Below are 24,171 nucleotides of genomic sequence, written 5' to 3' on the forward strand. Positions count from 1 at the left end.
CCGCGTGTGCTCAGGAGGGGCACTGCGGCAGACGGCGTGGAGTAGGCATCTGAGTGGCCAGGACTCTGGCTGAGCCGGGACCCTGGGTGGCAGGCGCTCCGAGCTAAAGAGGGTTATGACACAGTTTCCTTCCCTCCCCTGTTAGGAATCTTAGAACTTGGCTCCATTGACCATTTCTTGGTGTTAGCTTTGCATTGTCTTCCTAAGGTCCACGTGGGAACAAAATGACAGAGTCGAAAGGTCATTATTTGGGGAGCTCTTTGGAGGCAGGACCCACCTGCTCCTTCTCAAACACATTTCCCCTGATGCGTACTCTCCTGCTCTCAGTGGGTTCTGTTGCTTAACCCAGTGGGAAAAGTGAAAAGCATTATCGACTGTTTTGAGGAACTTCGCAGCCTCCTAGTTGATGTTCTGGACAACCCAGCTTTCCCACCTCCCGACGCTCAGAAGGTCTCTGCTGGAAGCTCAGGGCTGATTGTGTTGCACGTGGGGCTTGTCCCGCCCCAGCCGAGCCTGAGCGCAGGGGGACCTCAGGGCCGAGGGCAGAACAGAGGGAGCGAGTGTCCCCACGCTGCTGGTCACACTCGGGAGACGCTCGCTGACCTGGAGAGTCAGCTCCTGTGTCGCACGTGGGGACCTGCCGGGGACCGAGCCTCACGCCTGCTTCTGCTGCGTCGGACGCTGTGCGGGTAAAGGTGCTCCCGGCGTTTCAGACGCGCACTTAGAACACGGCCCGGAAGTCACCACAGTGTCCCTGTCGCACGAGTGTCACTGCTGCCCCCACCTCCCTCACTGGGAACCCAGTCCAGGACGAGGAAAAAGGCGAAACGGTTTCTCTGAAACCGAAGTCCTGAAGTACAGCTCTTCCCACATTTGACTGTGAAAGTATTTCATCAGTTCAAAGCGTTGCATGTGCTGAAGAGCTCAGAATAGTCGAATGTGTCCCACGTACACCCTACAATAGGTTTATTTGCTCTAATTTTTGGTGTCTTTAAGGTTATAATATATTCACTCCAAAGACTAAAATTACAAGTGGATTTTAAATAATAAAATAATAAATATAAATAAATAAATATGAGAAGTTAAAATGATAAAAATAAAAGCGTGTAAGTAAATGACGGGTGGCCATACAGCTTCCGGGTCCATTCGCGCTGGCAGTGGGTGCGTCCCCCGCGGGGCCCCTCGGGACACCCTCGCTCTTCCCCGACCGGGGTCTCTCTCTGAGGGCTTTGCACACACGCACTCTTTGGCATCTGAAAGCGCTTACCTCTGCACTCGCTCATCCCAGCGATGCTGGGCGTTCCCGTTGTGCCGATGGTCCCTCCGGTGAGCACGCTCGCTGCGGCCCCTTCAGCTGGTCCAGGCCTCCCTGGTCTCACCCTCTCAGCCCCACAGCTAACAGTCAGGCAGTTTAGACCAAAATACAGTCTGTCACATGATGGAACGTGTAAGAGACGGGACGGTGCCCAGCCAGTCACCCCCCCACCCACCCCAAGGGCAAGGGGAAATCTGGCTTCTCCTCAGCACTGACGCCTTTAAACCGGATCCGGACGTGGAATGACTGATCACTCGAGAGTTCACGCTGATCACCTGAAACCTGGCCTAAGAGTGACTGAGCTGCACAGAGGAGGGTGGTGCAGAGGGAGCCCGTTTTGTGGGGAGAACACACGTTAGGGACAGGTCAGGGTGTGCTCTGCGGCCTCACCGTCTGCCCCTGGGAAACGGCCAGTGTTCCCCTCATGGTGCTTCGACTCCCAGAGACGGTGAGGGGAAGAGCGCCCGCCTGCCGGAGTTCTGTGTGGCTTTTAAATCACGCGCAGAACAGGGCTGATTCTGTCAGTGTCCGCGTCCGTGTCACGGCAGCGGACTGGAGACTGGAGATGCTGTTGTGACTGGGGCGACTCTGGAAATACGTTATGAACAGTTCCTTGCGTTTCACGCAGAAGCGGCATGTGCATTTTGTACTCCCTTTCTGACTGTGCATTTTAACATAAACTGTTCTTTTTCTTCCTCAATTTTTTAAAGCACAGAACAGTTACGCTTTGCGACAGCCCGGGGGCGGCTTGGGCCTGAGCGTAAAGGTATGAGCGGGTGGCCCCCACGCTCCTTTCCCGCGCTGGCCCTGCGCTGACCTGACCTGCACTCCCGCTGCCTGTCTTCCAGGGAGGCTCTGAGCACAGAGTCCCTGTCGTCATATCGAAAATATTGAAAGACCACACAGGTAACAGCGGCGCGGCGGCTGGCGTGCGTTGCGGCAGTTTGGAAGGTGGTGTGTGCTTTTAGGTGAGAAATGAGCTGTTGGCTTCGCCTGGTTGTCTGCGCTGCCGCGGTTTTGCAGGCGTTTGCTGTCTCAGCCGACCACCCGGCCCTTGTCCTCCCCCTCGCCCCCGCCCCGGGACACACGGGCACGCCAGTGGTCCCAGCACTGGGTTTCTCAGGAACGACAAACCACTGAGGGAGGTCAGTGCGGATGGAGGGTCCGTGGTGATCACGAGGGCTTGGAGGTAAAAGCCTGTGACGGCGGGCGCCTCGGGTGTGGTGGGTGCGGCGGGGCAGGCATTGCTGACAAGATGGGCCGCTGGCCCTGGGAGCCGCTGCCCCTTCCCGAGGCTGCTGTGTGTAGGCGGGAGAGTGAGGACTGGGGTCCTCCCTGTGTGGGGCCGCTCGTTTCCCGTAGAAGTGGAGGCTTTCTGACAGCGTCACCTTGCTAGTGGCGGGTGGGGAGGTCCACTCCCACCAGGACCCTCGGCTCCCTGTCCTGCCAGCTACTCCCTGTCAGTGGGACCTGTGACTCAGGTGATGGTCCTCCCAAAACTGGCGGAGGGCAGCACGCCCCGAGCCTGAAACCGTGCAGCGTCCAGAGGGAGGCCTGAATCAGCAAGGGGTGCACCCTGCCACCGGTCCTGGGGCAGAGACTGTGGGCCTCCCGGATGGAGACACCAGCCCCCGAGACGTGCAGGTTCAGTGGGAACTCAGAGTCAGCTCGTGCTTCTGCTCAGAACCTGGTATCTGGGGCGTCTGCACGGCGTGTCCTCGGGCATCACGCCTACCTCGGACCTGGGGGTCACGTTTTCCTGCAAAGACGGTTCCCAGGGGATGTGAACTCCCCACAGTGCTCTGAATTCATTCGTGGGGGAAAGAGGCATTGTAACAAAATCTGCATGTGTGTAAAGACTCTCTTGTACCAAAAGGATGGAATTCAGGACTCAGCGTGATACAGTATTTTCCCTTTCTGAGCGAAGTCGCAGCACCTGCCTTTGCCGTTTGCAGCAGACGGATCGCCACTTATTGGGGGTCGAGGGGACAGAGCCGGAGGGGCTTCCACAGGGACCCACCCCAGCCGCAGCCTCGGAAGGAGCCTGGTCCTTCCCCTGCCGTTCAGCTTTGTAAGAAAATACAGTTCTAACTGTAACCATAGGGCACAGGGCTCTGACTCAAATGACCATTATTCTTCGAGGTTTTTAAAGCACTTTGACAAAACATTATGACTCCCTTGGGCGAACGCCCTTCTGCTGTACTAGCCAGCGCTGTAGCTGTGAAGTGGAAGCGCTGTGGAGCCGAGTCCGTCTGAGGCAGTTTCTGCGAGGGGGAAGGACTCGGCTCCTCGTCGAGCTCGGAGTGTTCGGAGCCTCGTGCGCCGCCGTCACCTGTCGGGCTGGCTGGCCACTAACTGAAGGAAGGTGCTCCAGTCCGTTTTGGCTCCTGTGGTCTTCGTGAACATTCTCGGTTCTTTTTCTAAGTGAAGTTTTTAATGTGTGGGTGTGAATATCAGTTTCCGAAAAGACTGGGACGAAGGGAGAAGATGAAAATCAGAGAAGGATGTTATGCCCAGTTCAGGATGAGAACCAGCTTTATCTGCAGAGGGTGACCAGGCCGCCCCCGTGAGCTGGGAGGCGCGCCCGCGTCTGGGGTGGCCGGCCAGGTGGGTGTCCTCAGGAGTAACGGGGGCGTCCAGTCTTCCAACCGGAGTCCAGACGTGCCAACACACTCTCTCCCGAAGCAGAGCCTCCTCTCCAGCTTCTGGGAGGCACCACAGGAAGCTCGGCACAGCAAGTCTCAGGACGGAGCCCGCCTCTCCTCCCACTCCTCCACAGTCTCCTGGCCATCTCTGGTCTCGCTTTCCCTTTCTGAGACCATCTGCTCCGGAGCTCGGGCCTGGGCTGGGCTCTGACCAGCAGCCTCTGCCCATCCAGGCCGTGCTGGTGCTCAGGGGTCCTCACTCGTCCCTGGAGGATGCCAGGGACGCCCAGAACCCACTGCTGACCAGCCAGAAGAGGGAAGGTGGAGCAGTTAATGGCACCACAGGGAGCATGCCAGCACCTGGTGGGGTAGGTGCTGCCCCAGACGAGCCGTCTCACGACCACTCGAGGGGGGCCATGTGCTGTGCTGTGGGCTTGGAGCCCAGCTGGCCCCACAAGCACTGGGTCCTGGGCGAGGCCGTTCTCAGGAGTGTGTCCTGCCGCCTGCATCCTCTGCTCCTGTGAGACGCTGCGTGCACCTGCCCACCCACCTGCCCCACAGACAGGGGTGCTTGTCCCACAGGGCGTCTCACCCTTGTTCCCAGTGCCGGTCACCAGCCGTGCCGTCCACAGCAGAAGGCCGCCACGACCGCCACTGGCAACGGGACTTTGTGCCTTTCCAGGAAGGCTGTGGTGGGGTTTCGTTGGAGTCAGTGCCCATCTTCGTGCGGGTGTGGGGTTCACACTAAGAATGCGCATTCCTTGCCTCTGTCCACAGTCTTTGAACTTAGTTCTGTGTGGCTCTCCTGTCAAACCACAGGCCCGCGTCCCCACAGGGGACCCGCCCACCTGGGGACAGCCGTGCCCCACACGGGTGGGCGAGTGGTTCCAGAGTCAGAGCGCAAAGTGGACCGTGAGGAGGGCCTGACGCGCAGGAAAGGCTAGTTTTAGTCATTGTTAGTCCAGATAATGAAGTTCAGTGCTCTAACGGGAAGACTTTTAAGAAATATTACCCTTTTACACTATTACCCAAAGGTTTTTGTTCATCAGTATTTGTATCTGAATTTTACAAAGACTAAAGTTGCAAAAAGAGCAAATTATTTGTTACAAAACCATTGTATTGCCAACAGTGATTAAATTTACATCACCTCAAATATGGGTAATAGCAATTAATTTGCCTTGAGAAGGCAAGTGTAACAGAAATAGAAAATATTAGCCCATTGTAGCTAGTCTGCACCTTTGAATATTTATATGGATTAAACTACATTATGCTGTTTTTCCATTTTACATCCCAGCATAACGACAGGATAACCACAGAAATAAACTAGAATTGCTTTTCGGCCAAAACCCACAAGCCTAGTATATTCTGACCAAAGAGTTTATTTTATTCAGGAACGTTAATTAAAATTTTAAATTAAACTTAAACTTCCATGGTTTTATCTTATTATCCATTTCACCACTTTTTTGTTTCTTTAGGACTAAAAGCCCATCAAATGGAAAGCATTTCAAAGATTTAATTGGATAGTCTTTTTAATTAACTTTTATTTAATGACAGAGATGAGAGAGAGGAGGAGAGATGGAGACAGAGAGACGGAGACGGAGACAGAGACAGAGGGGGGGATTCTGGAAGGCCTCCCGTGGGGCCAGACGGGGCGCAGGTCTCCCTTAATGGGTGAGGCAGGCTTTCTGGGCGAAGTTGTAGTGTCAACGAGAACTTTCTTAGTTACCTAAAATCATACCATCACAGTCAATAATATAAAGACTATTTTATTTGCAACAAAATTTAATACTAGTTAATGACTAGAACTAGTATTAACAATTGCCATCACATACTTGCATGGAATTTAAAGAAAGTTACAGTGTGAAAGGAATAGCTTATTACTTGGCTTCTCTTATTTAACCAAAGGCTTATAAATTAGAGGAAATCCAGGTGAGGGTGAGAGATCTGTAAAAGAGCTTCGTGCGGGTCTCAGCCTGGCTCCAGCCCATGTGGGGACCAGGTCAGCCCTTGTGGCCCTGTTGTGTTTGCAGGACGCCGTCAGCAATAACCAGGAGGGAGCTTTGAAAACAGGAAGGTTCGTTCCTGGCAGGACCTGGAAACCGCACAGCACACCTGGGTCCACAGCCAGGTCGAGGTCGTGGGCAGAGAGCGCAGGGGCCCAGGGTCCTGCTTCCCTGGGGGTTTCCAGGGGTCACTCTGTATTGTGATTTAAACGTAAGAGCAGGAAGTTAAAGCTCGAGGAGGGAAGAAGCAGGCAGCCCAGTCAGTCCCTGAGCTCAGCCAAGCCGTCCACAGCGCAGGGGCCTCGGTGGGGGCCCCGCTGTTTGTCTGGGGTGAGGCCGCTCCTCCTGGGCTGAGGTGAGGCCAGGCCCTTGCATTACAAGCAGGAAGTGTCACGGTTTACACTACAAGAGCTTTACATTTGGTGCGGGTTTGATCAGTCGTTGAAAGCAGTTGTCGCTCTGCCTCTGCCTAGGAGAGTGGAAAGTTAAGGGGAAATGATGCTGGAGAGAGCACACTCGGACTTGACCACACCAAGTGTTTCTTTCCTTTTCCCTTTAATATTCCGGGCCCACTCGTTAGTCAAAGCGGTCTGTGTAGATTTGTTCCCGAGAAGAGGGGAATCCTGAGGGGCTTCTGGGGTTTGTGTTTTGCTGTCTGTGTGGACTTAGTGAAGCTGCGTCCGACTCTGCACGTGTGACGACGCCCTTCGTCTGGAGGGAGCGGTGTCCACGCTCCTCCCCAACCAGGCTTCTGTGCTTGGAAAGTCGCCCTCTTAACATGCTTGTCTAGCTGTCTGGTTCGCTTCAGGGGTGCCTGCTGTGCTGTTGGCATTTCCACACCCAGGTACACACACCCATGCCCACGCACACTCACAGACACACATGTGCTCCCATTCTCACACACCACACATCTGCACATGCACATGGACTCACCCACATGCACACGTGTGCACACGGACTCACACGGCGCAGTGCACACACACGCACATACACTCAGACTCGCCCACGTGACATGCGTGCACACACACGTACACAGAATGCCGGTTGCTGCAGACGCTAAGCTGAGGCCACTGCCCTGACACGCGGTGTCTCCGAGCCTCTCTTGACGCTGCTGCCACTTCTGCACCCGCAGCTGAGCAGACGGGCATGCTGTTCGTGGGGACGCCAGTTCTGCAGGTCAGTGTTTTAAACCCCAGTGCTTAGCTGTGTCCCACTTTAGCTTTACACTAATTCAGTTCTTTTCCTCAAAATTCTTAATTCGTCATCTTTTCAGGTTAATGGCATTCATGTGGAAAATGCAACCCACAAAGAAGTGGTGAGTGTATTAGACTTTAGATGTTATTATTTTTTTCTTTTTATTAGCTTTTCTTACTCTGATTATTTTTTCTTTAAACGTGTATTTCACTGAGTGTGTTCGCAGGCACGGAGTTTTAGAACTGGGAGGAAAAAGCTTAGACGTAAAAGTCATGTTTCCAAGAGGCCTTTGTGCAGTGCCCTCTGGGTCGTGTGCCCTTGGGCTGTCACATCCACAGGCGACAGGTCTTCGCAGACACTGTAGAGGGTGGGTTTGGTGGCTTCTGTTTTAAAGACGGAAGAGCTGAAATTTAGGGGGTGGGGCCCCGGGCGGCCTGAGTGGAGCCGGTGAGGGGCCCCCGCGCGGCTCCTTGGGCCCTGTGTGCACATCCGTCTGTCCGTCTGGGAGGACGTCTCCAGCACTTAGCCTCAGTGCTGGCCCAGGGACGGGCGTCACAGGGCCTCCGCCCGGCATTCCTCCTGTGGACGGGTCAGGTCCACACTGCCGGGAAGGGTGCAGGGAACATCCATGCCGAAGCCTTAATCAGGCACAGGAAGCCCTGCAGTGAATCCACGTGTACGGCCACGTGCCCCGATGCACGGGACTGGGGTCGCGGGGACAGGGACGCGTGTTCCCTTGGTGGGGGCAGCATCGATGTGGATGGTGATTGAGCCGGACCTTGGAGAGCGAGATGGGGAGAGAAGAAGGCCGGCCAGAGCGGGCCCTGGAGCGTGGGGAGGCTGGGGGACGGGGGACGGGCCGAAGTAGGGGGGGAGCCCGGGACCCCGCAGGGCGGGTGGTGAGGGTCCCTCACAAGGTGGCCTGTTCTGCCTGGTGCAGTGAAGCCCAGCAGGATGTCAGTGTGCCAGCGTCCCCGGGGAGGGACAGCTCTGCGTGCGGTCAGTTGTGCGCCCTTCATCACTGTTTATTTTCCACTGAGCCAACATCACTTCCAAGTGAGGGCGGGCAGCCCAGACACCAAACATATCTGGTCTGCGGGACACGGACTTTCCATCAAACCAGCACACAGTGTGTTAGTGACTCATTACTGAGGGAAAGACGAACTTCGCGCCTGCCAGGCAGGGAAAAGAGATGGTGTATTTCTTGGTGTCAAGCGACTTGTGGTCTCGGTTACCTTTGGGTAGGTGACCCGCTCTCACCTCTTCACTTCCTAAACTGAACATTTTTGTTGTTTTCCAATTTCTGCTGAAGTTTGCTTTCTTAAGGTGAGAAAATACATAGTAATTAAAAGAGACAGTGCACACCTCACTAACGCCCCGCGAGCCCAAGGAAAGGGAAAAGTACTCACCTAAAAAAAAGAAAATTGGAGCCAGTAATGTGTGCAGCTTCCTTCTGCTTAATGCCGAAGCAGGCGTCCCGTCATGTATGACCTCGGACCTCAGGGGTGGGCCTGGTCTAATCAGGTGAGACTTGTATTTCAGAAATGACAGTGGAAGCCCTGTTGTTGCTGCAGAAGGAGCTGGCCCTCTGGCTGCTCTGCCTCTGCTCTCGGGTCTAGGGGCTGACAGGACCCCTCTTCCTCCTGATGGTGCCCAGCCTGCTCCAGGTCCCCCTCCTCTCATCTTCTCTCCTGCAGGTGAAAGGTCACCATTCCCTCAGTCTCTGCTTCTATGACAGAGCAGGAACTGCAGAAGACCGTCAGCCTTTCCATCTGGTTGCAGGGGCCCTAGTGCTACCAGAGAAACAGGCTGAGGGGACAGATCGGACAGATGGAAGGTGGTGGGCAGGCAGGCGGGCAGGCAGGGGACTGACGGATGGCAGAAGTGTGGGTGGATAGATAACCGACCAGAACGTTTTCTCCTTCACGAGACGGGAAGTTGTTTGGAGAGGTGGCTCTCCGCCCCAAAGCACGTCAGAACCACCTGACACACCCCACAGGCGCTTCAGCAGGTGGCTCTGGTTCAGCACCACTTCTCCCTGATTCCCAGGCCTTGAAATTAGCAGGTTCCAAGTCACAGGAACAGGGAGCTAAACTCCTGGTAGGGTCGTGGGTGAGGTTGGCGGAGGTTTGTTGGTGTGGTGGTGCTGGGTGGGGGGCGGGGGGGAGTCCAGCTCTTGTTCACATGCTCAGCTCTTCCATTAGGACCTGGTCTCTGCAGAAAAGGGGAAGATAACCACAGGGTGTGTTAGGGACAGAAGTGAGATGGGTCCAGCACGAAAGGCCCTGGTCGCCTGGCCGCATTAGGACCTGAGTTCTGACCGCCAGACGGTGGCGGGTGCTGGGTGTCCAGGGATCAGCACGGACGCGGATTCCGCGTCTCTCACACTGCGCGTCACTGGTGTCACACAGCCTCTTACAGGGGCTGGGATTTGCAGTGAAAGTGTTTGACAATCTTTCCTCAAATGGACTTAGACTCTCCTTCATTCAGGGGACAGGGAGACTGCGAACCCACTCGGCTCTCAGCGCTGATGGAGACCTGGTGGCTCTGCATCGTGATGGCCGGTCAGGGCTCTGCTTCCCTGATCGTGAGACTTAGCGCCTGCACGGATCGGTTACAACCGTGATACGTTCCTCATCTATTTCAGGCCCAGGGGCTCCAGGATCAATGAGCCACGGCCAGACCTTCAGCCCTCCTGCCCATCAGGGGAACCGAACCACCGGCTGTGGTGGCTGAGTGCCGTCCCCGGGGCTCTGCCCCCAGGACCCCGTTGTGTCTTTCTGAGTCAGGAGACCAGTTTTGGTGGAGGCATCGCCCATCCGTCCCTCGTCAGCAGGAGAACAACACAGCAGAGCCTTCACAGGAAGCCAGAGCTTTCCTCACCTAGACTGTTCTCAGTCCTTTGGCGAAGAGAGTGTCCCCTGGACCCTCCCTGGAGGAGTGGACGTGGCTCTAGCAAGGGGGTGGGTGAGCAGGGCAGTCCGTCTCTGCAGCCCTTTGAATTACTTCTTCAACAGTGTCTCTGGGAAGTTCTGGTATCTCAACCTCGTTTAATTTGGCCATGTTGTGTCCTGATTTCAATCAACAGACAGTGGAAGCTATTTGACTTACTTGCTTAAACTAAGAAACTGAATCTAGAACCCCTAGTCCATTGGCTCGGTCCAGCAGGTCTCACTCTCTCAGCACACACCCGACGCTCACGTGCCGGCCGGTACAGTTGGGTAGAATATTGCGGTTGTCCTGACATGCATGGAACACCTCTGCTGAAGTCAGACTTCACGCCAAGACCTGAGACCCGTTACGGGCTGGGAGTTACTGGGAAGCAGAGGGGCTGGGTCTCCGAAGTCAGCATTTTCCCTCCAGGCTGTTGCTCAGGAAGGTGGTTCCAGGACCCTCGGGGGAGGAAAGTGCCCACTGAGGGGAAGAGGAAGACGGGATGGAGAGGGACAGGGACATTGACGTCTGCTCCCCACCCCGCTCTTTCCGGTCAGCGTCCTGGCTGCAACACGAGCTGCAGGTTCAGGGCTCAGCCACGTGTCACCTGCTCTGCCAGCCTCCCAGCTGGGACTTCAGAAGCCTCACCTGTGTAGTTACAAGAAATGAGGAACCATTTCAGGCGGACCATGAAGCTCTGGTTCTCGACCCCGGGTTCCAGCCGGAAACGTTAACCCCTGAGCTGTGGGGTTTTCTGTCTCCAGGCTCCCCAGTGCAGCTGCAGCAGCCTCCTTCCCTGTCCCCACCTCGAGACACTGCCCAGCAGGATCCCAGCAGGAAGGCAGGCACAGTGGCAGGAATTGTTGCCTGTAACAGTTTGACTGGGGATAGAGTGGTTCACAGCACGTCGGAATCCCTGGGAGAGCAAAGTGCAGGGATCTGCCGTCTGAGCACTGAGAACCAACGTGGGTGGGTATCGGAAACAGGCCAGGAACCCGCTGCAGTCTTCACGAAGCAGGAGCGCGCCTGCTGTCCGCCGTGGATGAGACGGAGCGCACGGGAGCGCCGGGCAGCCCAGGAGGGCCTGTCTGCCCAGCAGCTGCTCCTCCAACCCAGGGACCAGGGACTTCTCCTCTTGCAGCTTCCAGACCTTACGTGAGTTTCTCTCAGCAAAGTATCTGGGGAAGCAGAGTGCTTGGCTTCCCTTTCACACAAAGGAGCTTTGAGAAGGGAAATGAAGGACTGCTGAGTGGATGACAGACACTCAGCACAAAGATAAAGGGACAGTTGATCAGGCAGGGAAAGATCCAGCAGGCAGGAAAACCAGTGAGGACACAGTTGAACTCAGCCAAGCCGTGGTCAGCTGGCCACGATGGGTACCTACAGATGAACTCATCCAGCAACAGGGAACTCGCATTCTTCCCGAGCTCACATGGGCGCTTACCAAGATGGACCACTTTCTGGGCCGTAAACCGCATCTTAGCCAATTTAAAAAAACAGAAGTCATGCAGTATCTGCTGTCCAGCCGTAACAGAATTCAACTAGAGATCAGTAGTGGAGAGGGGGCTGGAGAGCCCCTGACACTTGGAGGCTCTGACCACCACATGGGGTGGAGGAAACGTCGAAAGAAATTTTAAAAATATTTTGAACTAAATGAAAATGCAAACGCAGCTTCTCAGACTTTGCAGGCTGCAGTCACAGTGGCCCTCAGAAGGAAGTTAGAAAAAGCGAGCCATGAAGTCCAGAGTGAGCAGGACAGAGGTGACAAAAATTAGAGCAGAAACCAAAGAAATTGAAAATAAATCAGTAGAGAAAATCAGTGAAATCAGCAGTTCGCTATTTTAAAAGATCAATAAATTCGACAAATTCTAGCCAGACTAGCTGGAAAAGCCGTGAGAAGACACAGTTTGCTGATGTCGGACATGAGGAGGGGGACATCGCTGCAGATCCCGTGGATGTTAAAAGGGTGATGAAGGAATGCTGTGAGCTCTGTGCCCACAGATTTGATTAGCTGGGTGACATGGGCTGACCCCTGGAAATACACAATTTGCCGCACCACCTACAAGAAGAGACATCGTTTGAATAGGCTTGTATCTGTTACTAAATTGAATCAATGATCCATAACCTTCCGAAACAGAAAGCGCCGGCTCCAGGTGGGTCACTGGTGATTCTGCCAGACGCTTAAGGAAGGCACTACTATCCCTCATGAACACAGATGGAAAAATCTTCAACAAAATGCTAGCAAATCAAATCCAACCATGTATGAAAAGAATTGCACATCATGACCAAGTGGGACTCGTCCCAAACATGCCGGGCTGGCTGAGCCCTGGAGAGTCAGTAACGGAACCGTCGCATCAACAGGCCAGAGAAGAGAAGCCACGCGATCATGCCAGCAGGTGCAGAAAGGTCATCTGGCAAATCCAGCACCCACCCGTGACCGCAGGTCCCAGTGAACTACGAGGGGCGGGGACTCTCCTCAGCTTAGTGAGGGATGTCTACAGAACCTGCGGCTGACCAAGTACCTAATGGCCAGAAACTTGAGACCTCGCCGCTCAGACCAGGGCCTGTCTGACGAGCCGTTGTCACTTTGCTTAGAGGACGAGCTCTCCAGCGCCTGCACCCTGCTTGCTCCTGGCTCTCTTTGTGCCTGAGCAACTGTTGTGGGTGCCCCGTGTTCTTGAGAGAATGTGGATTTTGTGGGGGACAGGCACGCTCACACGCACTCACAGAGCTCACACACGGACGCACAGGCTCGCACCGGCTCCGCACGCGCTCACTGCCGGCCGGCCCGCCCCTCGCTCCGGGGGCTGAGGAGGCAGAAGGGCGTCTGGGGGACCAGGACACGACTCCAGTCACCGCACCTGGCGTGAGGGCTGCGTCCACCCTGCGGTGACTCTGCAGCCCGAGGACGCGTGCCGGGTGCGGTGCGCGACGTGCACAGGTGTGTGTGTTTGTGCAGGGGGGCGCAGTGGCCGTGGCCGGAGACACAGCCGCTGTGTTGTTACTCCAGGTGAGGCTAACAGGCTTCCCGCCCTGAGCGCTGAGTTCTTGAGAGACAGGCCAGGGGAGCAGGGGCTTTTCCATTTCTGCGCTGGTCCCTTTGTGATGGTAAAGCGGCTGTGTTTTGTCATGTTGGCAGGTGCATCTTTTGAGGAATTCTGGAGACGAAGTGACCATCACTGTTGAGTATCTCAGGGAAGCGCCATCATTTCTGAAGCTCCCATTAGGTAAGGAGGGGCGTCCACGGGCACCGCAGGGCTTCCTCCTCGCACGGTGTCCATCTGCATGCGATCGCCCTGGTGGGCGTGTAAACCATCTCCTGAGCTCGTACCCAGAGAGGAGGACGCGGGTAGCACCTCAGTGTTCCGGGTTCTACGACATCCCAGCCCTTCATCCGCAGGTTCTCAGAAGTGCATCACCAGGCTGCCTGTGCCAGGCGGTTCACGGGGAGCCTCCTTCAGGTCACCTCGCTGCGACTCTACTGGCCTGTGCACACACGAATGTGCGCACACACGTGCACACGCCGAGAAACAGTTTGTATTTAGAGTGTCCGTGCTGACACAAGAAGCTTACCCTGTGAAAGGGAAAACCACAGTGAGCCTGCACCGTGACGAGCCTCCCGCGCTCTCCTGCAGCCTTTGTGTTCTCCCTGTCCATGCACGTGGTCCCGGGCGGAGGTGGCACACTGCAAACCTGTGAAGTGTTTTCGTCAGAATAGTCATTGTGACTTGCTCTGTTCAGCCGTGTGTTTTTACAGGACTTAGAAAGTGCCCGTCACTCCCTGGGTTAGGGGCCCAGGAGCTGCCTCTGCTCGGGGCTCAGCGCAGTCCAGCCTGCGGCGGAGACAGGACCCTGACCTGGGAGCCCCCCCACAGCCCCTCCTCACCGCGACGGTTTTCCCTTCTTTCTTCGGGTCTTTCTGTCACGTGAGGGAGTAGCTCCCTAACCCAAGCTGACCTCCTCACTGTGTATTTTCCTCTTTTTCTGTTGGGTTTCCTGTTGTCAGTGCCTCTCTGCCCCTGCTGCCCCGGGGCCTCTGCAGTGGCTGGAACCCCATCTTACCTTGGTGTCCACAAGGACGAAAAGGGCCACTGAACCCCCCGCCCCGTCTGTCCATCCATCTTCCTGAGTAACCGAGCAAATCAGTTCCAGGGACACCACTTTGTCCCCGTCGGACCGCAGCCGGCGTCTCCTGAGAAGACTGGGTGCTCATCCCCTGCTGTGAAAATACGTCAGGAAGAGCCACCACACGTGCCACCTTCGAAAACGACCAGCCCGTCCGCAGTGGGAGCAGCTGAGACAGATGGAGAGACAGAGGGGGAGCGGGCGCGGGCACCGGGGGTGCTGGGCCGGCCAGGAAGGCGGACACGGAGGTGCTCGTGGAAAGGCAGGCCCTCCCAGAGCAGCAGAAAGCGGGAAACACTCGACGTCAGGCCACATGTTCAAAGAGGAACAGAGAAGACACACAGCTCGAGGGTTCGCCGGCTTTCACAGGGATGCTTCCAGGAGGACATCAAGGCCCACCGACAGCCCTCACCGGGCCTCCCCTTGGCGCCCAGGGATGTGGCTCGTGGAGGTGGGTGGCGCTGGGTTCCAGCATCGAGCAGCTGGGGGCGGGCGTGCAGGGCCCTCCGCGAGCCTCTGTGCTTAGACATCAGCGCTCCTTTCGCAGTGCGGCCGGGAAGGCGTCCCCTCAGGACACAGTCAGTGCCGTCTTTTATTTTTTTGCATCAGTTCAAGCTCTTAGTCTGTTTTCAGACACCACTCACATGACACCAGACTCTCCAGTGTCCAGCGCACACTCCTTCACCGTACTGTGCAGCCAGCACACTGTCCAACTCCCGGTGTCTCCATCGCCCGAAAGACTCTCTGTACCTCTTGGCAGCTCCCCCAAGCGTGGAATCACCTTCTGTCCCATGTTCTGGATGTGTCACCTAAGTGGGGTCACGCGGTGTGTGGCCTTTGCTCTGGCTCTGTTCGCTGGAGGTTCGTCCATGCCGTAGCCTGTGCCAGCACTGGACAGAGAGACCACGCTCCGCGGCTCCTGTCCACCTCGGGGCTGCCGTGGTGGAGCCAGTGTGAGGGCTTGCTCCAGGGGGACCTGGACGCATTTCCCCGGCTCCTGGCCACACACCGGGGAGTGGAGCTGAGCTGTGCAAGTCGCTGCCCGGGCTCTGCCTGCCCCCCTGCTCCCCGCAGCTGCACACCACACGCCCGGCCCCACTGTACACGAGGCCAGCGTCGGGTCCACAGAAGCAGCTCCTTTCTCAGCTTAGCTGTTTCCATGTTTGCTGATTAAACGTTTGTGTTGTGACTTTTCTAATACTGTTGTTTTTTGAAACCAACTTTTTTTAAATTGAAGTGCAGTCAGTTTACAATGTTGTGTGAGTTTCTGATGTACAGCATAGTGATTCAGTTATGTGTGCATATATATGCGTATATATTCCTTTTCATATTTTTTTCATTATAGGTCATTACAAGGTATTGAATATAGTTTCCTGTGCTCTACAGTAGGACCTTGTTGTTTATCTGTTTTATATCTAGCAGTTAGTATCTGCTAATCCCAAACTCCCAATTTATCCCTCCATCCTTCCCCCCGGTAACCATAAGTTTGTTTTCTATGACTGTGAGTCTGTTTCTGTTTTATAAATGAGTTTATTTGTGTCATATTTTTGGATTCCCATATAAGTGATATCATATGGTGGTTTTCTTTCTCTTTCCAGCTTATTTCTCTTAGAATGATGATCTCCAGGCCCATCCATGTTGCAAATGGCATTATTTTATCATTTTTTATGGCTGAGTAGTATTCCATTGTATGACTATACCACAGCTTCTTTATCCAGTCATCTGTTGATGGACAATTAGGCTGTTTCCACGTCTTGGCTACTGTAAATGGTGCTGCTACGAACATTGGGGTGCAGGTGTCTTTTCAAATTAGAGTTTCCTCTGGATATATGCCCAGGAGTGGGATTGCTGGATCATACTGACACCAACTAATTTTATTATTAGTAATTATTGGCATTGATCATTTTAAAATAATAGGTTTAATTAGAGGTAAGCAGAAAAATATTACAGCTGTTCAAATTTCTCTTTGGGGATATAGATGAAAAGTTACTCATTTATCAGGAGTGAATTAACAGAAACCTAGAGCTTACAGATGACATCAAATTAAAATCCACCCACCCACCCACCCACTCATCGGGTCCTTCACTCAGCACTTATCCAGCACTGCTAGTCCCAGGCTCCCCCAGTGACAGCACTTGGAGAAAGAAAGAAGAAAGTCAGGGACGTTTAGGTTTGCTCCCAGTCACTGATGAGCTCCTGGGGAATGACCCCTGTGGTGTCGGGGAAGCACTGCAGACAGAAGCCACAGGAAGAAGCGGGCAGAGGGGTGGACGAAACAGACTCAAGGTCCACGGCCAGTCCGTGCCTTGGAAGCTGGTTACAGGGTCGAGGGAAACAGGAAGAAGGCCTGGTCGCCGGATGTGGTCGGGAGCTACGGTTTAAGCAAAGGTGGATGGTCCTCACTTTTCCAAGCCTTCTCGGAGCCCGACCGCGTGGTGCTCTGCCTGCAGGCGCCTGGCCCGCAGACTTGATGGGGCCACCGGGGCCCCGGTGCAGAGGAGGGTCTGTGGTGAGGGCTGGGCTGCGGACCCCCCCACCCCGCCCCACCGCCGCCCCGCCTGCAAGAGAATCCTTGGTCGAGCAGCAGGACTTTGTGCGTGATGTTGTTGGCCTGGTTCCGGTCCCAGGACACAGACTAGGCAGCAGCCGCCACAGGTGCACAGATTCTTTGGTCTGGGTCGGCCAAGCTCATGGCCTCACTCCTGCAGGAGTTTGGGTCAGGAGGCCCCCGCGTGTGCTGCGGGCAGCCCAGCACGGTCGTTAGGCCTGGGAACAGGCCCTGCTGCTGGGCCACCCTCAGTGTCCTTCCCCTCTCTGAGCACGCAGGTCATCCGCTGACAAACAGGCCGCACATTTTGCTCGGGCGTCTGTCAGGGTCTCCTTCGCCATCACATCCAGCAGCGTCTGATTCCCACGGCCCGGCCTTCGTGGGGCCAGGACACCGGTGTGCTGCCTCGCCTGGAGCCAGCGGACGGGAACCTGCGTCTCTGGGAGCTGCCCTGCACCCGATTCTGGCCAGGAAGCATTCGGTGGGGCCGTGAGGTCGTAAAGGAGCCCAGCCTCCCTTCTGGGAGCTCCACTCCGAGGCTGGCGCCGGCCATCAGCATGGAGACCTGCGATTTACCGTGATTTCTCGGGGCGGTTCGCTGGCTCCACTCCTGCTGCTCGAGTCCAGGAGGAGGTCCGCTGCTTCCCGGGCTGTGTCGGGCGCTGTGCACGTGATCCTGTAAACGGTCCGCGCTTCTCGAGGAGAAGCCGGAAGTCACAGTACGTCCTCATCCGCGCACTGGTGACACAGTGAACACCTTCCACCCCGGGGCCCTGCGTCCCAGCGGCAAACACGGCCACACGCGCTGGCTCTCGGCTCTGTCCTCGTGAGCGACGGGGATGCGGGCGCCGCCGCCTGAGTGATGGGGCCGCCCTGCCCCGCTGCGGGGGACGCTGGTGCCCGCAGACCCAGGTGGGTGGCAGGTGGGGTCCCTGTGGAGCGGGCAGCCCCACTCCACCCCGACACTTACTGCCACTTGGGAACTCTACCCCAGAAGAGTCACATTTCTGTCATTTTCCAAGAAAGTGAGAAATCTGGACTTTTAATGCAGTGTCGATTTTGATCAAATGAACCCGATTTCCAGGTCAGATTCAGCTTCACCTGCTGCTCTGGTACCCCTGCCTGACGTGATGTGTCCCCCTAGAAATAGGCTTTTGAAGGCTAATGTTGGCTTTGAAAATGTTCAAGCCGAAAGAAACCAGGGCGCGTGTGCCAGGCCGCTGCCAGCTCTGGCCGGACAGCCCGGCCCTGACGTCCACCAGGACCCGCCCGTTGCCCGTCCTGGTGACAGGACACGCAGGGCCTGTGGCTTCTCTCTGGAATTGCCGAGTGGGTTGGAAGGGCCGTGGCTGAGCACCTGACTGCAGGGACACCGCGTCCTGGCCTCGGGTCGGTCTCGCTGCTGCGGAGAGTTCAGGAGATGTGCCCCCTGCTCGGGGGCCTCCTCACTGCCCGCGGCCCCAGTGCCCGTCCAGCGCCCAGCAAGGCGTCCCGGGCGGGGGTCAGAGCTGACAGGAGCTGGGGGCGCTGCCGCCCCTGCGGCTTCTGGAAGGCTGGTCTCTGGATGGGGGAGGTGCCCTGCCAGCACCTGTCCCACCTCACCTGGGCCCCCAGGTCGGCAGGTGTCCGCTCCCCGGCGGTGGGGGCTGTGGGGAAACAGGACCGAGGTCCCTTTCCTGTCCCTCTATTTCCCAAAATGGGGACCGAGCTCAGGACCGGTCCTGACTTGCCTGAGACGGGACACTGGACTTGGATCCCCAGTTCACCCCGGGAAGCAGGAGCCAGGCCCGACCTCGGCCCCCTGCTGAGTCTCTAGCTGCTTCCTCTTTTAAAACTTTCCGGATTTGTCTTTACATTTTTCACTAAAGCAACTTGTAGCGCAAAGATACCCAGAAAATGTCAGACAAATAAATAGCACTGAAATTAAAATCAGAAGCTCAGGAATAACTTTGAGAAACTGAGCCACCTTTTTGAGGTGGAGAGTGTAGATACGGGAACCCCGGGGGCCGGTGACAGGCTGGTGGGGCCGTGAGAGGCCGGCGCCCTCCCCCCGCAGGATGCAGACGGGGCAGGAGGGGCCAGCGTGGCCGCACAGCCAGCACCACGCCCCCGCTGCTCGGCGAGGGACCCGGCTTCTCTGGGGACACGCTTGGTGGGACTGAAGGCGCCAGTAACGGCTGGGACTCGTGCTGGAGCACCGTCTGCAGCGACATCTCTGTTCTGCTTGCAGGGCCCCGGGACCACCCAGCAACCCCAACACCGGTGGCAGTGGGACCTCCTGGCCCCTCTTTGACAGCGGTTTGCATCTGAACGGAAACTCCGGCCCCACGGTAAGCGCGCCCCTCCTGACCTTTGACTTAACCGAGTCCCCCCTCTTCCAGAGACAGGGTCCAGGATGCACCTCCGTGGGCGTGATTCCCACCGGGGCCGCCTGGGCCTCCCTCGCAGGGCACTTTATGCTCGTGCGTCGTGGTGTCTCGTGAGCAGGCCGGGGTCCTTGCTCTGAGTCCCGGTTCTGCTTCTCCTGGGAAGCCTGACTGCAGGGGTTCTGTTCAGCAGGCTTCCACCAGACTCTCGAGAAAGCAGTTTATTCCAGAATTAACAGAAACTACCTAGGAAGTGTGAGGCTGTGTGTTTGCAGTGAGTTCCCATCGGGCTCCAAATCTTCACCTTCCCGAGAAAAACGGAGCTGAGCAAAAACGGGGGTGGGGGGCCGCAGAGGACCCCAGGCTGGTGCCCCCCCAGGGAGACCTGGCCTGACCCCATCCCTGCTGGGTGGGACCTCATCGTCCACTGGGCGGTTGGCGGATACGGGTTAGAATCCCGTAAACAGCTGGACAGATGTTTTGTGGGAAATTGTACCCACTCGACCGGCGGACAGCCAGCTACCTCACCTGCAGGCAGGGCCAGAGAGGGCGCCTCGTGTTGGCACAAAGGCCGCTGTCTTTCAGTTTTACCCTTTGCAGTAGTTCTTGACATCAGGTCTGTGTGAGTTATGAAGCAAATAATAAAACGGACAACCACGGACTCATAACGCAAACAGGTAGCTAGAATATTGTCACGGCTTTTGTGTCACTCCCGCGTCCCATTTTCCGGCCTGCCCAAAATAAACTGCATCCTGGATCTTGAGTTCGTCACCCCCTTGATAAAACAATGCTTCATCCGTATGTATAGGTCCCTAACAGTACCCCCTTCCGTGTTGTTTGAGCCGTGGGAAATGCCGTTCTGGCCTGGCCGGCGGGGACTCGCGCCTGCACCCGCCGTCACCCACAGCCCCACGGCCGCTGTCGTGCGCGCGCCTGGCCACGTGCGCGTGTTTGCTCGGGCCGTGGTGTGTGATCGTGTGACTGTGCTACGGGTCATTTGCCGATCCTCGCTTATCACCAGGCACTCGGCCTGTGTTCCTTGCTTTTTTCCCGACCTGCTGTCCCTGAGCCCGGAGCTGCCGTGAACCTGCTCGGCTGCAGACCCCGACCTGTGATGCCAGGGCCTGGTTTCCAGAGTAATGACAGCGTCTCTTCACTGTGGCGTCCCGGCTGCCTTCCCAGAGGCAGGGGGAGGGGGCTCCAGGTGACCTGGCTTCTCCAGGCTGTGCTGTGGGCTCGGGTTTCTGAGCAGGCGGGTGTGAAGCAGGCTTCCCCCGGGCTGTCACTGAGGAGGCATGTTGGCCGGTCCTGCTGATGCTCGCTTTGCCTTCCCCTCCCTGGGGAGGGCGGGGCGTCACCGGGGCCCCTCCACCCCTACCTGTCTGTCTTTTCCTGCCTGACTCACTGGGGTTCCCCATGTACGCTGGGAACTAACGCCTCATGGATTCTGGGTCTCAGCTCTCTGCTCACAGTTCACAGCTGGTGTTTCCACTGTATTTACACCAACTCCTGATAAATAGAGGTTACTTTCAGTATAGCCAGGTGTGTCCATTTCTTCCTGGTAGCGTCTGTGGCTTTAGGATCTGGTTCCCAAATGTGTGTGTGTCCCAAGCAGTGTCGGTGCATGTTACACCAGGACACTTTGTGGACATGAACAAGAAAATTCACCACGTTTCTGAAGGACCAGGGAGCCAGGCGAGTCAAGGTAGTATTGAGGAAGTTGGGGGTTTTGTCCCCCTAGAGCAGTATTTACGGTGGAGATATGGCAAGTAAGACTGTGTGAGCATCAAGGAAAGATGGATGCAGTGGAGGGACTGTAAACGGGCCTTAGTGCGTGCAGAAAACTGAGTGTCACAGAGGGCGCTTTGGAGATCGCCGGGGGAGAAGGCGGATTGTTCAAAACTGTGAACGTTACCCAGATGGACGCCTGAACTGCACACCCGTCTCGGGTGGATCAAAGGCTCATGTATGAAGCCAAATCTGTAAAACACCTAGAAAGTAAATTAGAATACTTTTGTGGCCTCAGAATAAGGGGGAAATGTCCGTCTTTTAAAAAAGCTGAATTTGACTACATTAAAGAATTCTGTTCGTTAAACACTGTAATAATGTGAAAAGGCAGCTCAACACTTGTCTTAACTGTTTACTATAATTAATTATTGTTCAGAATAGAAGAACAGTTGCCATTTGAAATAAAAGGCAGCACAATAAAAATATGTACAAAAGTACCATTAGGCATTTCCATAAAAGGAAACAAGAGTAACGACCATACGAAGAGATTCTCAGGTTCACGATTGTAGAAGAAACGCACACATCACGACGACGTCCGTCCCCTGTGGCGGAGCCTGGAAGGAAGGCCACCCGCAGGGGGACTGACTGACGGTCCCCCTGCAGGTGTGACCCCTTGGAAACAGCCTGGCGTGCCGGGTAACCGCTGGAAGTGCCCTCCGGGGCAGACCAGAGCTCCACTTGCCTGTGCCCTGGGGGACGTGCCCAAGAATGTTCTGTGAGGCACAAGCCTGGAAACGGCTTAAAGTGTTGGTCAGGAGGAGAAGATGGGGAAGGACTCAGGAGCGCAGGTCCCTCAGCTCCGCGGGGGCTGGGGCAGCGACGCGTCCTCACTGGCCGCCCGTTTCTGCAGCGTCGGTGGTTCCCCAGCACTGCACCTGGGGCCACGTGCGGTGGTGTTTTGTGTTCCAGCCGAGGGCGGGCCTGCTGGGGTGGGTTTGGCAGCCGGTCGCAGTGTCTGGCTGCATACTCACTCTGTGTTCTGCTGCTTCAAGAGGCCCCTGCATTTTGTCATCTGTGTTGCATGGACCCTGCATCTGCTGCAGAATTCAGGGTGCTGCTGTGGGGGAGGCGGGGCCCATGGAGCCGGGGGCATCAGGAGTGTTCTGAGTCGTGAGTCCCCCGGGAGATCACGGGCTGCAGGTAGTTTCTGCTTCACAAGCGAGCTGTAGATACGTGTGCATAGGAGTGTGTGTGTCACGCTGACTGTGTGTTTCAAACGTAACAGAAACTTTCATACAGCAGCTAGAAGGGAAAAAGCTGCCAGAAATTTAAATAAATCACTTAGAATCACCTTAGACTGAAGAAGGCTTACTTGGCAGAAGACAGTGCATAGCTACCTTACTGCTAAGGAATTTAGAAAACAGTCACATAGTTACGTAGAAACAGTAAGCCTGTTACAGACCACCGGGGCTGGGGAGACAGAGGCCGGTCTCCCGGGAGGCATCCAAGCCCCAGCCGGTCAGCGGGGTCTACGGCTCGGGGACACGGCAGCGCAGAGGTGACGAGAGACCCTGACCGGGAGGCTCCGCGGAGGGCGCTGGGCGGTGGTCCCCAGTGCCGTCCTCCTGGAGGGGCGGCCGGGCCGTCCAGCGCAGGGCGGCCGTGTTTCGGGAGGGCGTCCGGCCGCAGGCGCTGAGACTGTTCTGGGTCCTTTCGCCTTCGACATAGCAATTCCACATCAGGAATGAACGACAGGACATTCGATATGTGCTTGAGGAGGAGTGAGTCCACCCAGCTTCTCGGGAGCAGGGAAGTAATGAGTTACACGGTGAGCGATTCAAGGGATGAGATTTTCCAGTGTTTTAAAATGGGTTTTAGTAAGGTTGTTTAATGACTGGAACGTACTGGCATGATACTAATTTTCAAAAGCGTCTGTGCCGAGAAACACGATCATTTACAAAGGCACGGAAAAGTAAATCCTACACGCCAGGCGCTGGAATGATGATCCATGGAAGGAAAGGGCATGGGTGACTGCACCTTTCTCCTTAAGTGTGTAGCTGCATTTCGTAATAGAATTCGTTACAAGAGCCCCAGTTGCCACGGCAGTCATTTTACAGGAACCCCTCCGATGCTATACGTCCGTCACGGTCACCTTCTTTGTCTGGAGGAGGGTAAACTCCGAGGCACAGGAATTTAGTTCACTGAGCAAGGGGACAGGGCCATGCCTGCTCGCACAGCAGGGCACAGCCAGTGCGCACCTGCGTCGGAATCTGAGCCTGGTGACCTGGTCCTGGACCCCGCTCACTCCTGGCGGAGCCGCTCAGTGTCTGTGTCTGAAATGGGCCTGTTTTCCTCCATTACTGTCGTCACAAAATGCTGGTTTTTCTCTTGTAATGTGAAGTAGTTTTTCTCTTCGACAATTTTTTGTGCCGTCTTTTTCTCGGGAACCAGGTCTGATCCCAACAGTCCTGACACAGGAAGTGACTCACCTCTGCTGGCGTCGGTGCCGCACTCTGTGGGTCCAGTCTCTCAGAGTGCCGTTCCACCTTGGGAGCCCCCCGTCCTGTTCAATAATACCATGTTTCTCTAAAGATAGTATTTGCACCCTCTGTCTTCTTCTCGCCCTGTGCTTCAGTGTTTCGTTCACCTGCATCTTAAATCGAGCCTGATGGCTGTGAAGACTTCACCTGGCTTCCAAACAGGCCTGATTCACAACCACCCAGAGTTTAAGATCAAGCCCTGTTTTTTCCATCATTCATGTTATAAGATATTTTCAATCTTATCATCGTAACAATGATTTCAATTTGAAGAATATAACAATGGTATGTTGTCAGATCGGTTCATTTGCTTTTAAATTATTTAACTGCTGTAATAATAAAAAATTTATACAACTTCAGTCATTTAGGTACTTAGCTGTCTTCAGAAAATTAATGGATTAATTTCATTAAAATAACAAACTAAACTTTTCCACTAAAAATATATTAAGTTCAAATAGAAAAATCACTGACACATTTTTGTGGCTAAAACCATGGGGCCCAGCTCTGCTGCTTTGCTCCTGAGACGCATGTCCTCGTTTAGCTGCAGGAAGAGGGTAGAATGAAGCTTCTCCCTCAGTCATGGTTAGCATTTGATGGGTAATCAAGCCTTCGAGAGCTGCTCTTTGGAGGCAAAACAGGCAAAAATTATTTTAGTGAGAAACACACTTGGTTAAAAGCTGACAGATAGGATGCTTTGTAGAACATGCAAACCTCGTTTGTGCAAAGCGGCACGTCTTCTTAAACTACTTTGCTCGGATGCGCTCGTACGTGGTCCC

At 55.4% G+C, this 24,171-nt stretch overlaps 1 protein-coding gene across 1 annotated transcript in view; it reads left to right on the plus strand.

Annotated features, from left to right (window-relative positions):
* Positions 1-24,171, plus strand: part of SNTG2 (syntrophin gamma 2) — a 121,957-nt gene that overhangs the window by 43,850 nt on the left and 53,936 nt on the right. The window contains 8 exon segments of the mRNA XM_032497939.1: positions 2,026-2,041; positions 2,044-2,081; positions 2,164-2,221; positions 7,096-7,139; positions 7,237-7,278; positions 13,231-13,330; positions 14,501-14,519; positions 19,034-19,094. Coding sequence (XP_032353830.1) covers positions 2,026-2,041; positions 2,044-2,081; positions 2,164-2,221; positions 7,096-7,139; positions 7,237-7,278; positions 13,231-13,330; positions 14,501-14,519; positions 19,034-19,094 — 378 coding nt within the window.

This window comes from Camelus ferus, chromosome 15 (genome assembly GCF_009834535.1).
Source record: "Camelus ferus isolate YT-003-E chromosome 15, BCGSAC_Cfer_1.0, whole genome shotgun sequence".
Lineage (NCBI taxonomy): Eukaryota > Metazoa > Chordata > Mammalia > Artiodactyla > Camelidae > Camelus > Camelus ferus.